This window comes from Lacerta agilis, chromosome 1 (genome assembly GCF_009819535.1).
Source record: "Lacerta agilis isolate rLacAgi1 chromosome 1, rLacAgi1.pri, whole genome shotgun sequence".
Lineage (NCBI taxonomy): Eukaryota > Metazoa > Chordata > Lepidosauria > Squamata > Lacertidae > Lacerta > Lacerta agilis.
The window spans coordinates 39,212,023-39,234,348 of NC_046312.1; the positions used below are offsets into that span (position 1 = coordinate 39,212,023).

The 22,326-nt window shown below is 39.8% G+C and overlaps 1 protein-coding gene across 1 annotated transcript in view; it reads right to left on the bottom strand.

Annotated features, from left to right (window-relative positions):
* The window catches only part of AVEN (apoptosis and caspase activation inhibitor), a 103,789-nt gene that overhangs the window by 6,859 nt on the left and 74,604 nt on the right, over positions 1-22,326 (bottom strand). The window contains exon 3 of the mRNA XM_033144880.1: positions 2,901-2,971. Coding sequence (XP_033000771.1) covers positions 2,901-2,971 — 71 coding nt within the window. The remainder of the gene's footprint in view (positions 1-2,900; positions 2,972-22,326) is intronic.

A 22,326-nucleotide genomic window follows, 5' to 3' on the forward strand; every position in this document is an offset into this window, starting at 1 on the left:
TAGGGATACAAAACCTGCAATGTCACTGCACTGCATCACTGGGTGCCATGGGGTGGGGGAGCAGGGACAACAATGTTGTGTCATACATTTTGTATCACTAAGCATCGCCAGGGAGAGAAGGAAAACAAAACACATTCAATCTCTTTTGAGGAGCAGTTCTACACCTACCGTAATTCCAGCCTAGGTTGTGGCTTTATCAGGGGCGTATCAAGGGGGTGGGGGTGGGCCGCCCCAGGTTCCATAATGGAGGGGGTGACAAATTATCAAGGAACAATTTTTTTTTGAAATTTTTTTTAAATTATTTTTTTAATGCCTGCTCCGAAGGTCTTATCTTACTATACTAGGGATTATATAGCTATATATGAAATTCCATGCATATCGGTTAATATCCTGACCCTCCTCCACCAAAATAGCTTTTTACTTGGCTGTTTTCCTATGTCGTGAAGGCTGAAATTTCAGTTCAGTGGAGCACTTACTGTTCCCAACCCTAACCCTGTGGAAAGCCATCTAGTTAGACTTTAATTTGATTTTGAGATGTTTTTAGGAGGCAATTTAATTATTGTTTGATTTTATACCAATGTTATGTATCTGATGTTAGCCACCCTGAGCCTGACTTTGGCCCGGGAGGGCGGGATATAAATAAAAGGTTTTTTTTATTATTACTTGTTATTTATTCCTTTGTAACAAATATCAAATAACATAAAACCATTTTTGCGGGGGGGGGGGGTCAATGGGGGGGTTGACAAGAAATTTTCCGCACCGGGTACCACCTGACCTTCCCATGCCTCGGGGGGGGGGGTGACAAAAATTTTTTTGCTCCCAGGTACCAATTTACCTTGCTACGCCCCAGGGCTTAATACAAATAAATAGTGTAGATACCAGAGAGCAAGCCTGAACATTCACTGGACTAGTTTACTACCAGCTTGCAAGAGAACAAAGTCTGGGGGTGACAAGCTGAAGGACGAAAGAATAAATTCACTTTTCCTGCCATCAGACTATAATCCACTCACTTCACATGCTACAACACACTCTGTTCCACTTGTCCCCAAGTAAAGCATTAAAAATCTCTTACTGTAGTAACCCCCTATCCCTGGTAATAGTACAACTTGTTGAAGGCAGTAGATGTCTCTTCCTCTTCCTACAGATTTGTAGGAACTGAATTTCTTTCATTATCAGTTATAGGCAGAGCATTTTCTAAAATGCTTATTCAACCCCATTTGTGCTCAACTTTCAAGTTCTGTGTCGTCGTCGTCCCCAGCCCACCCCAGCCTGAATATTCCTCTCTTCATACACTCTTCCCCCCCTTTTAATCTTAAATGTCATTCACAGACTGGGCAAATCTCACTTTCCTTTGGTGATCCATGTTAGCACACTGAGCTCTTTTTTGTATGCACTGCTAAGCCAAACCATAATTTAGCATGAAGGAGCAAACATGCAGGGGCCTGGAGAGACCGTGGCTGAGTTAAATCATATTTTGGCTTAGCATATTATCTGAACCCAGGCAAATCACAAGCTGTAAACAACAGGACAAACCTCAGTTACACTTAAATCATAATGTTGCATAGTAGGATTATAGAGTCGAAGGGAATTTAAGAGATCATCTGGACCCCTTGTTCAATACAGGATGTAACTACAGCATTGTCAGCCATTGGCTCCCCCACCCCGCTTAAATACCTACAGCAAAAGACAGTTCACCATTTCTTGAGGCTGTCAAATAGCTCTTACTGTTAGGAAGTTTCCCTTAATGTTTTGCCAAAATCTGCTTCCTTGCAACATTCCCCCCCTGTTAGTTCTAGTCCTGCCCTCTACAGCAACAGAAAACAAGTTTTATGTATTAAAATGATCAACTAGACCAGCTAGAGTATGCAAAGGGAGAAGCCCAATGGAGCTAATATCTCTGCAGAACTCATGGTGTCATCCTGCTTGCCATCCACCAAAATAATGGGGATTATCTGGCCCAGTCACTTGGGAAGAAAAGGGACACCCAAAATAGTTGTTTGGGGTTCACCCCCCTGTGATTCCCTCAAATCCATTCTATTGGGAGTGCTGCTGAATCTTGCTACACCCAGAAGGCCAAAACCTCCTTTTATTACTTTATTATGAGAAAGCTGCAGCCCTTCATGTGTTATCAAGGCCTAATGCCTAATATTCAAGTCTTTGAAGATGGACTATTGCAATGTGCTCCACATAGGTGACAACCTTGTGACTACCCAGCTGACAAAGAACATCACAACAGCCCCCCTTCTGAAATCATATTATGCATGTTCTCCAGTAAACTAGAGTTCCATGTGCATTTCAGAGAACTGTAAGTCCTAAATACCCTCTGTGTGTTTCCCATTCCATCATGGTTGAGATTATACAATGCCCTCTCTTCCAATCTTGTGTACAGTCAAACAGCAACAGATCACAGAGAGGCACTAGCATTGGGGCTGAGCCACAGCAAGACTTGCCTTACATGTTCACCAAGATATTTTCTAGAACAGGAAGATTTATCTAGGTTGACATGCCAAGATTAAGCATGTGTGGCTAATTCTACTCTGTTTTGCCTAATAGCTTTCTACAGGGTCTTTTATTCTCCAAGTTTTAATAAAACCTGGCATTTATATAGACCATTTCCAATGTTCAAGGCACTTTACATTTATTACCTCAGTAATCCTCAAAGTAAGCCAGCAATATAATCTCTGAATTGGAAAAGGTGGGTGGGGTGGCTGAGGCAATATTGGGAAAACAGAGTTTGTACGGAGGTGAGTTTTGAATCAGGCACTTCCTGACTCTGCTCACTCACTTAACCACAATGCCACACCGGCTTTACTGGCTGTGCATAAATCATCATCTGCCCTGCAGAAATTGAAATAAAATGCACACAGCAATCTTTTCAAGAACAGGTTGTTCTCCATTACCTGTTTTGGACAAAGGTTTTCTGCAATCCACTCCTTTTCTTCAGCAAATCTGAACTGGGTAAAGGAATCCCCTAGAAATAAAGTGGCACATGTGTCAATAAATTTGCCAAATAAACAGCAAAACTGATTAAAGTTCAATGAATGAAAAATCAAGAATTCTCATATTTTAACAGTATATCAATATAGAAAGCTCAAGCAAGCCAACACCCGGCCTAGAACAATAAAAAAAGCCCCAAACAATCACACAAATATCCTTTGTTATCGCTAAAACAATGCAGGGGCTACTTTATAAACATTGTGGTGGGGAGAATACAAGGAGTGCCTGGGAAGAAGGACCAGTCAGAGGTAATACGATTCAGACTCACAACCTTCTATTTTGCCTCAGGTTCCCTCCCAGCCCCTATCCTCCGGTTTCCTGTGTGTGTCTGTGCCTATGTATGTGCAAGACAACCCTATTGAATAGAAATGCACTAAATACAACCTATTGTAACTGGCACTTATTTCCCACAATCACTTAAGACACATGCTTGTTTTCCAAAGGCACCACACAGAGTGAATGTTAAAACCATTTTCCATTAAGGCTACAATATTGTAATACAATATGATAGGTTTTGCATTTAAAAACAGCACTTCGGTTCAGTTTGTATGAAATAAGAGGTGACAGGACTGTTAAAGCTAGAATCTGATGTTACTTCAACATTTTATTTATTTCAGCATTTTACATACTGCATTACACCTTCAACTTCCAAAATGTGTTTAGCTGCCGAGTATGAGCAGACTCAGAAGGTCTATGAAAGTCAATGGCCAACTTTTGTAAATTGAAACATTATCTGCAAGCCACTAAAAATACTCTTCAAGTGGCTGATGGAAGAGTTAGGATCACAGTATGTTATATTACAGAAATGCTATTGTAGTTCAGTCAAGCCTGTATCTGAATCGGCCAATCTATCTCCATTTCTAAGCAGCATGCTGGAATAGCCCTGACTTCTTCAGTGTTTTGTCTCCAGTTGTTTTGTCTGGTGGGAACACACATACACACACACACACACGTAGGGAGTGGTTGGTGCAGCCCTGGATTTTTGAGAAAGCCCAAAACATTGTGGGTTTTTTAATTGATAGTGTAATTTGTGAGTTTGGGCCTTTCATGCCAAGAATTGGGTGAAGTCATGTTTCTGTCTGCCATCTTAGTTCAAAATGGTACCTGGTGTCCAAACAGTGACAAAGCCTACCACTGCCCCTCAGGAACCCTTGTGCTGGGTTTGGTGATAATATCTCAAGAAGCAACCAAACCTATGCAAAACAAAACAAAACCAGGTGCAGTCACACCAAAGTCACATTTTGATCCACCATATTGTTTCAAAATGGCACATGGCACCCAAATGCTGACATAGACCCCCCCCCACCTCAGAAGCCCTTATGCTGAGTTTGGCAAAGATATCTCAAGAGGTGTCCGAACCTATAGAGAAGTGTATATATAAAAGTATTATAATTGACAACTTCTCTACTTACTGGAACAAATATATCGGCCTTCAAACTACTGACAGTTTGTTCCTTTAGCCAGTTAGGCACAATGAGACTGAAATGAACAGAATTAAACAGTAAATGATGCCAGACCCTATGATAATGCCTTCTAAATAAAGAAATATTAGTGTCCTCAAACCACTTAATCTACAGTGATACCAGTAAAGTCGGTGGGGAATTATTCTAAGCAGGCAGTAGAAAAAAAACACAGAGCAAGTTTCTCAAATAAAATAAAAAATAACTACAATTCACAGAAGCACATTTAATGCAAATTAGGTTAATGATAATGTTGGTCCAACCAATTATCTTTTTAAAATTATCTTAGTCTGAAAAGAATGTCCTTTTACATCATGAATACTAATAAACCATCAGGCCTGAGAATGCTTCCAAATTTAAAAACTGACAGATCATAATTCCAATCAAAAGTAACTCGAACTGAAAACAAAATGGTTTAAATGCAGTTCAATTAAATGTTTGTAAACACATTTTCCTTTGCTCTCTAAAGTAAAATGCAATAGCTGTTGAAAATGCAAGGCTAACATAACAGGGAAAGAGAAGCTACATTTCCAACAACCACAAGAGATGCATTTCACTCCAACTATCAAACTGAATATAAATTTTCAAAAGTGGCTTGTCTGGCGATTTGTCTGTTTGTCCTTTATAGTTTTGGGTGCTGCTTGAGATACCGTCACCAATCTTGGCATGAGGGCTCCCCAGGTGGGTGGCAGACTTGGTAGACCAAAACATCACTTTGGCATGACTTTGCCCATTTTTGTACATAGTTTCAGCCACTTCTCAAGATATTGTTGCCAAACTACATAAGAGTTTCGAAGGTAGAGGTGGCAGACTTCTTCACTGTTTGCACGCCAGGTGCCATTTTGAATCAAGATAACGGTCCAAAACATCATTTTGGTATGTCTTCATAGACTTTTTAGAATAGATTCAGTCGCCTCTTGCAATATCGCCAAACTCAGCATAGGAGTTCCTAAACTGGGGGTCTTCATTTATGATTGAATACCAGGCACCATTTTGAATCAAGATGGAAGACCAAAATGTGACTATAGTGTGAATTTCCCAAATATTTGGCATGTTGGGTCCTAGTTCACATATTACACTCTCCATTAAAAAACAAACCAACAAACCTCAATAAATTTTTTATTCTAAAAATCCTGGGCACTGCCAGGCACTCCCCACTACTAGTAACATTAATAATGTGTATCCCATCGCACTCTTGCTTCTAGGAACACAGGGGTTCCTAGCAACCTAGCAAGCATGGAGCAACTAGATTTCCCTGTTTTATCCTGACAACTCTTTGAAGCAGGTTAGCCTGAGTGTGTGAGTGGCTGGCCAAAAGTAACTTGAGTTTCACGGCTGGATTTAAGTCCTGGTCTCTTTTGCCAAACACTCTAACCAACTCAGTATTCAACAAGTTGCTTTGTATGCTTATTTGTTAATGTTACCATGCCATTCCCCAGTGCAACATGTGTTCTAAGGCAATGTTATTTTCATCAATGATACAAAGCTATAAAGATAATATTCACAATAAAGTTGGTTAGAGGTCAAATAATGCAGCAGGATAGAATTTGGAGCTGAAGCAATAGTGAAAATTGGACTGTTCAACAGCTGTTAAGAGGAAGAAAGGGAACTGCAGTAAGCGCTCAAGAGAGACCTCCCAAGTGTTGTTCAAGATGGGAATGCAGACTGAAATATATCTTGTCAAGAGAGAAAGTGGTACTTGCCCAGGAAACATCATTCCACTCAATTCAGAAAAATCATCAGATGTGGGAGTAACTAGTGGCACACAGTGGACAAGCTGGTGTTTATGCATTATGAAAACTAGTGGAGATTTTCCAGTTGTGTTTTGCCCCATGTGCTCTTGAGACTTTCCTTTAAGAAAGAAAGAGCTTTTTTTAAAAGGCTAACTGGGAAGGTGGGAGGGTTGTTCAGATCTCAGCTGGGATTAATGTTTTAAGGTCCCTTAACACAGCTGCTAGTCACACAATTAATCTAAAATAATTTGACCCTAGGAGTAAATGGTATGGTTCCTTTATAGGTTTCGCCAAGTCTCTCAGCCAAAACAAAAATGAAATGAAAAAACACAAGACTCAGCTGTGCACGCATCAAGCAGGCAGTTGCCTCTACTTTTCCCTTGCTAGTTAACAGTATCACAAAAAATACAATATTTACATATATAATCTTGATTAAATGACTCAGTTTTATACCTCTTAGATATGTAGTGAATGTGTTTATCATCCATACTATACAAAACAAAACAAACATCTTTGAAAATTTTCCTCCCAAACCACCTGGCATGCAATATTCATAAGTCATAGATGATCATCCAGATGGCAAGACAGTTTTTCAATATAACATTTGTTGTGCTTATTGTTTTGGGGGGGGGCACAGGAATTTAAGTATGTAGACACAGATTTCCCAAGCGGGTAGATTTTAAATGTTAGCTACATTTTTACTTATCTACCACAAAAATTACTAAGAGAGATTACTATGTCTCCCCCTGCACACAGTGAGATTAGGGGGTCTCAAATTGGTTTGCTCACTCTCACCACCATAATGATTGGGAGCTTGCTAGTTTTACTTATTTTATTGTTTCATTCTGGTATGATATAATTTAAGAGCTGATAAGGAAATCATTTTGGACTGAAGAGTGAAATTTGAAATGTGTATGTGACAGATAAGCATCCCATAGAATTTGGAAAAGTTGTCCAGGTTAAAAGGTTGCAACACCCTTTTCGTTTTTACACTCAATTACATTTATAATGTTTCAAACATCTAATACTGAAAAAAATGCTTCTCTCCCTTTGAAGGCACTTTGGAACTCCTCATAGATATATAAACAAGCCCTGAATACCTTTTTTTGTTTCATATGGTTTTTTCTTAATAATATAATTGTTTTGTCTTTTAACTGTTGCTATTTTGAAACTCGTTATGCTTATCAGCTTGTTTTATTATTTATACTATTTTCCTGCTGCCATGGTTTTACTGCTGCTATTATTTTTAATATATTTTTGTGTTTTATAGATTGTGGTTTTATGGCTTGTAACTATGTTATGAATAAATTTTATGTTTTTAATATGTTGTGAGCCCCTAAAAGAGTGGCTTAGGAATATTGAAATAAATGTTAAATAAAATGCATGTCTACCCAGAAGTTAAGTCCCACTAAGTTCAATGGAGTTTGCCCCTAGATAAATGGGCACATAATTGTAGCCTCAAATACAGTGGTGCCTCGCAAGATGAAATTAATTCGTTCTGCGAGTAGTTTTGTCTTGCGAAGCAGTTTCCCATAGGAATGCATTGAAACGTTTTCGTCTTGCGAAGCATGACCATAGAAAAATTCGTCTTGCGAGTCACCTAAAAAATCGCAAAACCCTTTCGTCTAGCGAGTTTTTCGTTGCGCAAGGCATTCGTCTTGCAAGGTACCACTGTACTATCAGTTAATTTCTTATACACAGAATCACAGTGTAAGCAGGTCAACATTTTTCTGTTGTAACATTTTTCTTTGCCAGTTGCTAGTAGTTCAGGCAGCTGTTCTTGCCAGTGCCTCTTACTTCAAGGGTTTAAAATACACACAACTTGCACATCAGAGTTCAATGTAACTCATATAATTTTCAGCAACTTTCCCCTAATTTTCACTATGTACATTTGACAAGGAAGAACATGCACACAAGATCTCATATTGTAGCAGCAAGTAATTTAAACAATGAGACCCTTGGATTCTTGAATCCAATTTAAACAAGTAGTTCTGAAGCAGATATGAACTCTGGAAGGAAACAGCACAGTCAAACACCATTCAACTCAAAGAAAATGAGCAGCAGAAACATGACTTTAAAACACACAAGGGACCTAGTAAGACCAAGTTCATAACAATATGTGCTTTATTTGTGCTGCCTGGTAATGCCATAGTCCTGATTTTAAGGGAAATAATTTCTATGCTTACACTGATTTCCCTCCCTCGTCACACTAAGTTTCAAGAAACAAATGTGACTTCACATGGGAATTTATTAAGTTAAAGGGTGACCTATGAGACTGGTTGCTCTCCACCAATTTCAGTCACATCTCAACTCTTTTCTTATTGATGGCATCAGCAGCGCTTGCAGACCTATATATAAATTCTTTATGAATAATTAACAGAGGTGCAGCCTAAAATATCTGAGCAGTTTGATGTTGTGCATCTGATGTTTCACATTTCTGCTTCAATGCCCTGCATTTACAAGCCATGCCACTAAAGCAAACATATTGCGCTACACCAGGCTGTAAATCTCATGCTTAGAACACTATCAAATAGAGAAAGCACAAGGAATGAGAATATATTTTTAAAAGCCTTATTCCTTTGATTAATGAAACAAGTGTGTTAAAAATAGAAAAATGAAAATCTTCTAAGATTTGGACATTTGTTGAATCATCATATGAGTTTGGAACTTTATCTGCACAATGTGTTTTTTTCCCCCATGCCTGGAGAACACACATGAGAAATTTATCATTGCCTCCAGCGGTTTTTTTGAGCCAATTTCCTTGGCAACTGAGAAATAACCCTAGTTCCCATGTCCTTGCATGGTTCTTACCGTATTTTTCGCTCTATAGTGTGCACCGGTCCATAGGGCGCACCTCATTTTAGAGGAGGAAACAAGATAAAATGAATCCTGCACACTTCTTCAGATACCTGCACACTTCTTCAGATACCTGACTTCCATTTCATGCGGCTCAATGTGGTGCCTTCCATAGTTCCAGTTACAGGTGGGTAGCCGTGCTGGTCTGCCATAGTCGAAACAAAATAGAAAATTCTTTCCAGTAGCACCTTAGAGACCAACTGAGTTTGTTCTTGGTATGAGCTTGGTATCTGAAGAAGTGTGCATGCACACGAAAGCTCATACCAAGAACAAACTCAGTTGGTCTCTAAGGTGCTACTGGAAAGAATTTTCTATTTTGTTTCGACTATGGCAGACCAGCACGGCTACCCACCTGTAATTGGAAAAGAAACATAGCCTTTTTATTAGCTGAAACTCTACTGATGTCATCTTCGCAGTAAAAAATCCTTACTTTCTGAACAACTTCAGAACTTAAGAGGACGGCCTTTCCTTTTGAGGTGGTGATATGGAGCTAGCAGTCACTAAAAGTGAGCTACGATTGCGAAAAGCCTCCGGTAGGGTTTTCTTCTGTTTATTTTTAAATCCGATCAATAAAGGTTGCTAAGTCAAACAGGGTGGGGATGGACAAAATATTTTATGTGTGTATACATACATACATATATATATATATATATGCGCAAAACTCAAGACAGTTGCTAAAACTAAGGAAAACTAGGGAAAATAATGCAACAATAAAATGAGATCAAAATTAAAATTTATCTGAAAAAGCAGGAGAGCCAGGAAAAACATCTTGCTGAGTCGGGTAGGAGAAAAAACTCAGGAGGAAGTGCCTGTCTCCCACAAGTATTTGCTCCTGCCTGAGGTCATGTGAGAGGAAATACCCAATCCACTGTTCGCAGCCTCCCATGAAATAAATTCAAGTTATGCCCACCAAACTAAGTAAGGGTTTCATAATAATAATAATAATAATAATAATAATAATAATAATAATAATAATAATAATAATAATAATAATTTATTTGTACCCCGCCTATCTGGCCGGGCTTCCCCAGCCACCCTGGGCAGCTTCCAACAAATGTTAAAATACATTAAAATATCACAGATTTAAAACTTCCATAAACAGGGCTGCCTTCGGGTATTTTCTAAATGTCAGGTAGTTGCTTATCTCTTTGACCTCTGATGGGAGGGTGTTCCACAGGGCGGGTGCCACTACCGAGAAGGCCCTCTGCCTGGTTCCCTGTAGCTTTGCTTCTCACAGTGAGGGAACCACCAGAAGGCCCTTGGCACTAGATCTCAGTGTCCGGGCTGAACGATGGGGGTGGAGACGCTCATTCAGATATACAGGCAAGTTCTACACTTAAACAAAACTAGTTGTATATGAGCACTTTTGAGCAAGCTTCAAAAAACATACAGCTCTTCACAAATACTATTTATAGGAATTATGAAGAAACTACTGAAAATAACAAATTAATGTATTTTTGACTGTCTAATCTCACTTTATTTTTGTGCTGTTTTCTTAAGCCAAACCTGACAGTAATATTCTTCTTACCTACATCAGATTCCTGATGACTCAGAACAAAAGCTAAATCCAGTGCAAGTTCAGGACTGATGAGTGACTCAGAATTTTTGCAAAACATCCGAAGAAGGTAAGGAGAAAAAGCGCTTGGAGATTAGAACCTGCTGATGATACAAACCTCAGAAGTACTTCCAAAACTTAAAAATAGACCAGCCTGGCTATGGTAAAAGCCACTGAAAATCTTTCAAAATTGGATTATTGCAGTGCACTCTACATGGAATTACCTTTGAAGAATATTTGGAAGATCAGTTTGGTCCAGAAAACAGCAGCAAGGTTGTTACGGGTGCCTATGGGGTGATTTTACACTTATCCAGCAACAACTGCATTGGTTGCAAATTTGTTTCTGCGCACATTACAAAGTGTTAGTAATTACCTTTATGCTCTTGAATGACTTGGCTCCAGGATACTTTAAGGATCACCTCCTCCCATATCAGAAAGATCGCTTCCTAAGAGCTGATGGAGACACCCTTCTTGAAGTGTTGTCCATAGTGCGGCCATGATCGTATAGTGGTTAATACTCTGCGTTGTGTTGCCCATAGTGTTTTCTGCCAATTGGTGTAAATATATGCGGCACATGTGCAGCGCATACACATATATTGTCATGCTGCCCATCTGACTGGGTTCCCCCAGCTACTCTGGACAGCTTCCAATAAACTAAAAATTATATATATAATAATTCGGCTATAAATCACTCAGAGAGCTTCTAGTAGATCCTGGTCTATCTTCTCCCACCCGCCGAACTACACCACTGCTTTAGTGACAATAACCCCAAATAAATAACTTTTAAGAGTAGGGGAATCCTACTTAAGAACATAAACAAAACTGCTAGTCCAGCATCCAGGAAAGCCTGCAAGCAGGACCTGAGTGCAACATTACTCACTATTCCCAGCAGGTATTCAGACGTATACTACTGAGAGCTGCCTTCTCCTGTTCAGTCCTCTTCTAAAGCTGTCCAAGTTGGTGGCCATCACGACATCTTGTGAGAGTGAATTCCATAGTTTAACTATGTGCTGTGTTCTTTTGTCCTAAATCTTCCAGCATTCAGCTTCATTAGATAGTCCACGTTCAACTATTATGAGAAAGGGAGAAAAGATCTCTCTACCCTTTCTTCAAATCATGCACAGCTCTATCATGCCTTCCTTACCTTTTTTTCTAAACTTAAAACACCCCAGATTTTGTAATCGTTCCTCATGCAGGAGTTGTTCCAATTCCTTTCCTATTGATCTCTAGCATGCAATTTACATTTTTCATAGCTGCCCCATACTGGTTCAAATTCTTCATTGAGCTATCCATTACAACCCAAAGTATTATTCCTGGTCAGTCACTGCCATTTCTAACCAGGAATGTACCGTATATGTGAGATTTTTTGCTCCATTTGCTTACACTGAATTGCATTTGCTATTTTATTGTCCATTCATCCACTTTGTATAGCTCCTTTCGCAATCCCTATGTGAACAATTTGGTTTCATCAGCAAACTTTGCCACCTCACTGCTCACCCCTAATTCTAAATAATGAGTGAACAAGCTAAAAAGCACAGGTCCAAATACCAATTCTTGAGGGTCTTCACTTTCTACATCCCACCTTTGGGAGAGCTGACCATTTATTTCTACCCTTTACTTCCTGTTTCTTAACCACTTACTGAACCATAAGATAATATCTTCTCTAGGTTATCTACAGGGCCCCTTCAAATAACTGGAGTGTTGTTTGGTATGATAAGTAGATTTGTATCCAAGAAAGAAAAGGCTGCTTCCTTGGAGAGTTTCACCCTAGACTCCCAATTATTCTCTGCCCTTGTAGTGATTGACATTTGATGCTTTTTTGCATTAGGTGCTTTTACTCATTGTCAATTACTCCTCCTCTACCTTTGAGCTCATCTGAAGTCTCTTATAGTAAACTTTTCTAGATAGAACAGGGGATAAACAAGGGCTTGTCTAAGTCTCTCCCGACCCTCCCGGTGAACCAAGACTTCTTTGGTGTAACCACATGGTCTCCCTGAAGCTGCCATTTCATATCTCCTCAGAGATATGCAGTTGTTCCTGTTTTCGTTCCAACAGCTTGAATTTGGTATTCTCCCAGTGTACTCATGAATAAACTTTATTGTAAGAAAACCCTGATTGAGCACCAGTGTACGATTACTTTGGAGGCTGCTATTCCATATTGCTAGACATTAAATTTGGAACTCCCACCCAACCCTTTGGCATACTAAGAGGACTAAAATACCATCTGTGTCATATCCACCATCGTCCCTCAGATACAGCTCCTATATTCTGCCATTTTAACATTGCTCCCTCCACCTAAGGATACCATGCTCCAATTGCTCAGGATCCAGAAAATGTGACACAAAATCTTCTTTTTCACAGAAATTTACCTTATGATGTTGACTCTGGGATGGATGAGTATTTATGGGAGTGTCACAGATATATTTTCAGTCTTGGAACTACATAGTTTGTTTTCCTGCTTAGTGTTTTCTCCTGCAGTGAAATCTATGAATGAGAAAACACTACCACAGGACAATATCCTTTCCCCAAGACAGACACTATTCCTATTTACCAGATTATTTCTGAGTCAGATTCCTCTATGTCTGAAGAGGAAAATACTTGGGTCTGATTATCCCATGAGGGAAGATCCACATTATATTATTTCATTATTCTTTGATACATGGAATATCATCAAAAACCTCAGATCCTTTAACAACTTCAGAGATGAGCTAGACCACATACCATTTCTCTAGTGATGAGGCTAGTATGTTTTCACCCCCAGTTAGATGGTCCCAGTTAAGCCAATAGAAAGGGGTCCACTGGGTGGTATTCAACTGGCATGTCCCATAGACACAAGCATTTCTGCTTACACAACAGGATTCCCCCCTTCTTCCACCTGCTCTCCCCAAATCTGCTCCATAGGATTGAGGGAACCCCTAGAATAGATTTAGGAGGAAGGGGGGCAAGGAGAGCGTGAGAACATTCTGTTACACATGCAGAAATTCTTGTGCTGATGGAATGTGCTGTGTTGGAGACAACCCACTGTCTCTCCTCTCCCTCTGATGCAACCGCATGGGTAGTGTAGGACAGCTACCAGAAAATATATGAACAGACCTCTTATTCCCTCATTCTAAAATTAGTAGATGAAGTAAAAGAGTCAACTGTCTGTAGCAGAATCTTGTTTTCTGTTCAAACTTCATCTACTGAACATCCTCATCTCATGGGTAACCAATGTGGTGTCTCCCAAACATTGTAGAACTACAACCCCTGACTACTGGCTATGCTGGTTGTGACTGATGGGAGCTGGACTCAAACTATAGCTATATCTCCTCTCCAAGGAGACAGGCTAATTTATCTCAATCCAAAAGGTTACATGACTATTTCTAATGTTTTAAAAGTGTGCAGAAACACAATTTATAATTCTTGTCACAAATATGTGTACTCCTTAGGTCCTGGACATATATCTCCAACAATTTATTTCATTGCAATACTTACAACAGAATGATTGCAGAAAATGCATCAATGGGAAAACAGCACACATTAAAATTTTATGGAAATGTCCACAATCCACTTTTTCTCTCCATAGAGATTAGATGATTGCACACAGATGGGATTCTGCTTTGAAACCTGATGGGATTATATTTGTATCATCATTTCTATTTCTGAAGCAAACAGCATCTCTTAACTGGGGATGAGAGATATAACCAAAAATTAAACAAAGCTTTTTACCTTTAGCCTCAAATACACAGTGAAAGCCAGTATGAAAAACTGGATGTGAATTAAAAGCTCACCGAGCTCTGATAATTTTGTTGCTGATGAGGTAACTCAAAGCTCAATTCTATGTCAGAAATCTATATTTACAGTAGTGCAAAAATATGATTAAACTCAAAAAATGTTCAAGTTTATTTTATAATATTATATATAATGAAGTTTTTATATTATCTGGCCTATAATCACAGGGGAAAGAGAAAACAATTACTTTTATTTATATTGTTCTCAATGTTTGCGTGGTAACTTGTCCTTTCCTATATTTGCAAAAATCTTGTTGCTACAATAATATAATTTATGTTTAATTCTACAGTATTTAATTTGTAGAATGGAGGGGAAAGGGACAATGGTCCTTTGAAAAATATATGAAGTATTATTTCTCTTATTTCAATTTTTTATATATATTTTATGTATGTTGTCAAATGAAAATGTCTAGGCTTTTTGACATGATCTGTTCACAATATTTTCTTCTAGGTAAGCGTGCCAAAATATAACACCCTACAAGGTAAATTGCCAGTCATCTTCTGCCTGAGCACAAAAGAAGACATTTTCTCTCATAAAAAGTACTGTGGCTTGGATACTTTAATCTTCATAAACATTCAGGTGGCAATTTCTCAGTCCATAAGGAAACAGCACAGCCAAACCACCTAGCTGGTTGTCCAATTTGCAAGCTGTCAAAGCCAAATATTTCTAATATTATTTTCCCAACAATCTGCAGGTGCTGGTGTGGGAATTAGCCCCTCTGTGTTTACTGTATGTTGCAGAAATGCTTAAAAATATATATATTCAACTTTGAGGACCAGATACTAGTGAAAAGAAAGCTAAAATTCCCCGTCTAAGGAGTATGGTGTTTCAGGACAATTTCCTAACAGTTCAATCCTATACACATTTGCTTATAAGTCAATCCTTGAGTGTTCAATGCCGCTTATTCCCTTGAAATGGTATTTAGCCCTATACCCTTGGGACACAATTCTGTGGTTCCTGGGTGATGAAGGGACAATAGAGTATTACTCCATGGACATAGAGGGAGATCAACTCTTAGAAGCCCATTCCCAGAAAGTACAGAAATGACCTTGCCCATCTGCCACTGGTGCTCTGATAGGGGGTGGGCATTCCAGGAGTGTATCAAGAGAGAGTTTGGATCTGCTGGACATTGTCTTGCCCATTAGGGAATATGGCCCTTGAGCTGAAAAAGGTTTATCATCCATGCTCTATTGTGTCTATTGATCTAGTGTGTATCTTATGCATGTTTAACAGATGAAAATCATTGTAAGACTATTTGCTCAGTTCAATGGAAGTGGCCCGCAGTGGTCGTTTGACCAGCCCACGAACTGAGTTGCCCGCTCGTGTGCTGCGCTAAACTGGCGCAGGGACTCGTTTCCACAGCGCCAGAAATCACATCTGCGCAGACGTCGAAAATCGCATGCGCGCAAACTCGCACACACACACGATCTGGCCCACAGAGGGATCTCCACAGGACCGATCCGGCCCAGGCAAGATAAACCTTGCCGACCCCTGGGTAAGAGCTTTTTTTAAAAAAATGGTTGATATGCAAAAATTTAAGACATTCAGCTGGGGGGGGGAGTATTTGTTCCCCTGCTAAATTTGCCCGTTTGCTCTCTGATGAAGAAATGACCAGTCCATAATTTTAATGGTAGGTTTATTGTAGCTGTGAGAAACACAATCACAACAGAAAAAACCCCAGAAACCCAGAAGACAAAAGTCAGAGACTGATGTGCATTATAATGAGTGAAACAAGTATTTGATCCCTTTGCAAAAGATGACTTAGTACTTGGTGGCAAAACCCTTGTTGGCAATTACAGAGTTCAGACGTTTTTGGAAGGTGGCCACCAGGTTTGCACACATCTCAGGACGTATTTTGTCCCACTCCTCTTCGCAGATCCTCTCCAAGTCAGTAAAATTTCAAGGCTGATGTGTAGCTACTCTAACCTTCAGCTCCCTCCACAGATTTTCGATGGGATTAAGGTCTGGAGACTAGCTAGGCCACTCCAGGACCTTAATGTGCTTCTTCCTGAGCCACTCCTTTGTTGCCTTGGCCGTGTGTTTTGGGTCATTGTCATGCTGGAATACCCATCCTTGACCCATTTTCAATGCCCTGGCTGAGGGAAGCAGGTGCTCACCCAAGATTTGACGATACATGGTCCCGTCCATCGTCCCTTTGATGCGGTGAAGGTGTCCTGTCCCCCCCCCAAAGCATAATATGTCCCCCTCCATTTTTGACGGTGGGGATGGTGTTCTTGGGGTCGTAGGCAGCATTCCCCACCCTCCAAACATGGTGAGTTGAGTTGATGCCAAAGAGCTCAATTTTGGTCTCATCTGACCACAACACTTTCACCCCTTCTCCTCTGGGTCATTCAGATGTGCATTGGCAAACTGCAGACATATGCTGACTTGAGCAAGGGGACCTTGTGGGCTCTGCAAGATCTCGGTCCTTCACGGCGTAGTGTTACCAACTGTTTTCATGGTGACTATGGTCCCAGCTGCCCTGAGATCATTGAAAAGTTCCCCCTGTGTAGTTCTGGGCTGCTTCATCACCGTTCTCCTGATCATTGCAACTCCACAAGATGAGATCTTGCATGGAGCCCCAGACCGAGGGAAGTTGACAGTTATTTTGTGTTTCTTCCATTTGCGAATTATTGCACCAACTGTTGTCACCTTCTCAACAAGCTGCTTGGCAATAGTCTTGTAGCCCAGTCCAGCCTCGTGCAGGTCTACAATCTTGTCCCTGACATCCTGGACAGCTCTTTGGTCTTGATCATGGTGGCTACTTTGCAATCTGCTGGATTGATTGCTTCTGTCAACAGGTGTATTTTGTAGAGGTACTGTAGTGAGCTGGGATTACAGGTAAGACCTCTCCCTTATAGCAGGTGCTTCTAATCTCAGCTCGTTACATACAGTGAAGATACCAGGTAGCCTGATATCTGGCTGGTTGATAGGGGACCAAATACTTATTTCACTCATTATAATGCACATTGTAAGGACGTTTAGTGGTTGCTCATGAAGAATCAGCCAAACTCAGAACTTCTAAGCTAAGTTCTTATTGTGCAAACTATTTACAGTGGAGCCAAAAGTTCAACGTCCATCTCCTCACTCGTCAGAGTCCAGGAATGACCCTTTCCGGTTCTTTTTCCAGCAAAAAAGGCGTGGGATCCTGAACCCCCGCCTGCCCCTTCCACGTCCTTCCTGTCTTCCCCTTCGGAGCGTGGGAACCTGACCCTGTTCTCTGCTAATCTCGCGGTGCTGAGGCTCTGCGATCCTGTCCGAGCCCCTGCACCGCCTTCCTGCTTCCGACTCCCCCTCCCCACCGGAGGAAGGGAAGCTTCCGGCAGAGGAGGGGGAGGACGAGCTAGTAAAATGCACGGGGGGTTCCCTATACTGCAAACGCTCATGCGATCCCACCGATTGCGGGGAGGAGGGTTTCCTGACACACATCAATCTCTGACTTTTGTCTTCTGGGTTTCCGGGGGTTTTCCTGTTGTTATTCTGTCTCTCACAGCTACAATAAACCTACCATTAAAATTATGGACTGGTCATTTCTTTGTTAGAGGGCAAACGGGTAAATTTAGCAGGGGATCAAATACTTCCCCCCCCCTCACTGTACATACCATCTCCATACAAATGGGAATTCTTTTCTAAGCTGGTAAATAAATATGCTTTTGTTTATAGGTTCTGTTGTTCCATAGTTCAAAACATATTCTAGCTGGGTTTTGTATAACTGTGTATTTTTTTCTACATCCTTTTCAGGGTCAAGGATTCCTGTCAAGGTTTCATTCTCTTTATCATCTAGTATGCCTCCTTGCATAATGCTTCATCTCATAATTACTGAAATAAAGTACAAGGTCATTAGAGGAAAAAGTAGGAAATTTGTTTTCAAATGCCACACTTTTAGAATCTCTCCCTGATTAACATAGGTAAGTTGACCGTCTTCAAGATTTTGACCTATCATTTTCACCAACACCTTATAGAAGTTTTAAAATGAATTCTATCCTAGCTTTTCTTCAGTCTACAGAACACAGTTCATGGTCCAAGACTTTCCTGCATCCCTGTAAGCATTCTGTGCCCACCCAAAAACTGTTTCTAGGCTGGACTCTTGAGAATGATGAGAGGTAGGGTAAAGGAGCTCAAAGTGAAGGGAGTTGCTGGTGGAAGTCTGTCTGTCTGTCTGTCTGTCTGTCTGTCTCTCTCTCTCTCTCTCTCTCTCTCTCTCTCTCTCTCTCTCTCACACACACACACACACACACACACACAACAAATGGAAGAACAATTTAAGTTCTAAGCCATAACGTTTAATGCTAGAATCCTGATAGGAATGCACTGTGTAAAATTTTGTTCCATGCTACAATTGAGCCACTTGTGGAGACAATTTTTAAGAAAGGCTATGTAAGGCCAAAAGACCTGTTCTGGAGGGTTCGCCAAGTCTTGGAGCTGATTTGAGCGGGGGCACCTCTTCCATTAGCAGATTCCTCCACTAGCTCAAAAGTGATTCTATGAGCCCAAAGATAGTTGGATTCCACGCATACTTATGAATAACTATATAGATACTAATGACTATTAATAACTTAATAGCTACTGCATGTTTAAAGCTTGCACTGCCTATAGAAAATAAGCAAAATAATTTATCATTCAGAAGTAACACTTTGAACATGTAATTTTAAAATACTACAGACTTTAACTGATAAGGCATACTTAAATTTCCTTTCTGAACACTATTCTCTCAGACTAATGCAAATTAAGTTTGGCCAAATGAAAAATCCCAGCTGTTCTAAAGATTGTTTTACAAGTTTTCATCCTGCAGTCATATATTAATACTGAGTAGCCTACCATCCATCCAAAGTTTTGCGATAACCATACCTGCAGCAATCACGCAATTTAGCACCATCTCAGTGTCAGATTTGAAGTTCAGAAGCATTTTATCTAAACATTTTGCAAGACAGTGGGATGTAATAGATCACTATTATTATTATTATTATTATTATTATTATTATTATTATTATTATTATTATTTTAAATGCAATTCGTATACCGCCCTTCATCCAAAGATCTCAGGGTGGTTCACAACAGAAAAAAACAAAATGAGAATACAAAAGACACAATAAAACAAAAGCAAAAAACAAACTAATAACCCCCCTCGTACATATTAAAAAGCCATAAAATGTTAATTAGCCGAACACATATTACATATCTTTAGGTGCCAGGTGAATAGATGGAGCACGGAACATCACTGCTCAACCATGAAGGTCATTGACTAGCCCTAGCCAACTTAGCACATTGTCTTGTAAACATAAAATAGGTTAATCTCTTCATTCAGGAAGGTGTCCTACAATCTCCAGGTTTCTAAGTGATATCTTTCTCTTGGTTGCTTTAATATTTTTACCGTATAATGCTAGGCTAAACAAAGTATATTCCATTCTCCAAACTGCCTCGTCAAGTAACTTACACCTTCTTAAATTTATCCCATGTCCTCTACCCCAAGAAATATAGGAAGATAGGAACCCGCCTTACACCAGGTCAGACTCTGTTCATCTAACCTAGAATTATCTCCTCCAACTGGCAGCAGTCTCATACACTACTGAGCTGTAGTCTCTCCAATAGCACCCTTTTGATACTTATATGCTAAGTCACTTTTTAAATCAAAGGAATTTAGGAAAGCAGTTTGCAGTATGTATGTAAGTGATAGAAATACAGTGAAAATTTTGACAGGACATGTGCCAGTGGGTTGCTGAGGACAGGGAAAAGATGCAGAGCTATTCCATTGCCTCTCCTGAGTCTTTGGCCTTCCTCAGCTGTCACACAGTGACAGGCATTCTTTTTTAGCTATTTCCATCCCAGATTGCTACTGTAAGAACTCAAACTTTAAGAAAGTTGCCCAGGTTTGCCTTTTTCTTTCCACCTCGTCCTCTCCATGTCTTTTATTTTCTATCACACTTTTTAATAATTGAAGTCTAAGGGCAGGGACTGTCCTACTACAGATTTCTGGAATTCCTTTTGGGTAAAGAGCATGGTAAAAACACTTTGAATAAATAAACAACTATTGACAAGACACAGTATTTCTGGATCAGCCCCATAGTATACTATAGTTACTGTACTGAAATACTGAAAGTGTCTAATTTGGAAACGAGTCAAAGTTAAAATGTTATGGTTGTATAAAAGATGTACCATTAGCACAATGACTTCTGCCTGCAAAATGGGACTTCCTCTCCCTCTCCTCTCTCTGTGTGCCCCCCAAATCTGCTCCAGAGGGCTGTGGGAACCTCCAAAATAAATTGGGGGCATGTAGGCACATGGAGAGATGAGAATTTCCCCTGCACAGGTGGGCATCCTTGCGCTAACAGGATTACTTCATTGGATACAACCTAAGAGATTTCTATTCTTTCACTATTTCCTTATATAAAGATAAACTTTATCTTTCCATCCAGTTCCTTTGATCCCTTTAAATGAATTTGCCAATACTTCTAAGTATTTCCAAAGTAGTAGAAGCTCTGTATCTGTCTTCTTCTTGATCTATAACTTATGTTTCAGCAGGATCATTGGACAAGCCTAATCCAACTCACACCAGTATTCAAAACTACACTACCTAAACCACTGTATCAGCATACTAAAAAGCAAAATAATTATTCAGTAAGCATAGCCATTCTCAAAGGCAGGAAAAGCTCTCTTCTCGACTAGCAAACAAGCAAAAAAAAGGGGGGGGGAACTCATACTGTAATTAAAATGTCAACTGACAGTTTCCAAATCTGCATTGACTAAAACGTGGAAGCTTGGATAAGATATTTTCTCAGGTGTCAACAATGAAGTTAGACAAGATTACAGGAAAAAATTCCCTCCAGTTCGCATAGACCTCATTGCCTTTAGGCTGTTCTTCACTATGCTGAATGTGCAATGCCAAACACAGCATTCTCCATCAATCACAGGTGAGAACGACTAGAGGCAACATTTGCAAACTCTCAAAGCTTCCAAGTAGGAAAGAGCAGGTTTTGAATGAAGATTTAATTATTATTTCTACCATACTATAATTTTGATTTTCTTTCTCTCTCTCCCCCCAGTGCTCTTGCAAAATTATATTTAACTTATCTGTAGTCTCTACACAGTTCTTGAGTACACACTGCTTACAATAATAAGAGAAAACACTTCACGCTGAAATGAGGCAAGGTCAACTCTACATATCACAGAGAAGCCAACATTTGTACTTCTAGCCTGATTAAACAAGAATGCTGAAGTACACTGTTGTAGAATTGCTTTTCAGTTCATACATTCAGCTGCCCATCAAGCATATTGTATTAAAGGATAGAGAAATCGAGAATGTGAACAAGCCTGAACATCTAAAGTTCAGATGTTTCGAACGCAAACATATTTACACAAAAATTCTTTATTCTTTAACTTTGTAATTTCCTTCTGAATATTTAATAAAGAAACCCATAAATATAAAAAGATGAGGAGGTAGTATTTTCTGAGCATTTTTGTGCAGAATATAACTCTGCTGCTCTAGTGTGAAATAATGCTAAATGGGCTGTGGCTGTATTTAAAAAATGGTTGTGTGCATGACAGGGCCAAAGTTCAGGAAAGGTGGAGACTGATATTTTTTAATTTTTGGAGAGCACAGCATCAGAAGGGAGCTGAGCAGAGTGGAGGGTGGGACACAAATTGAAAAGTGTAAGCAGAAACTTTCAATTTTCTCTTATGTATGAAGGAGGTGTAAGTGCACAAGCCCAGTGCATTCTGAACAAGTCTACAGAAATGCATTTGATATAATGAAACATCCCAATTGTTTTTAATCTTCCATATATTTAATAGCAGTACATAATTATTAATTTTAGTGGAAATCCACCCAAAAATTGAGGCAGGGAGAGACTCTATTTAGCCAGGATCCAAGCAAGTGGAAAAGAGATCCATATGAGCATGAAGGGTCATTCCCCACTACCACTGCCTGCATCCCATACTCCGCTTCAGACACTGTTCC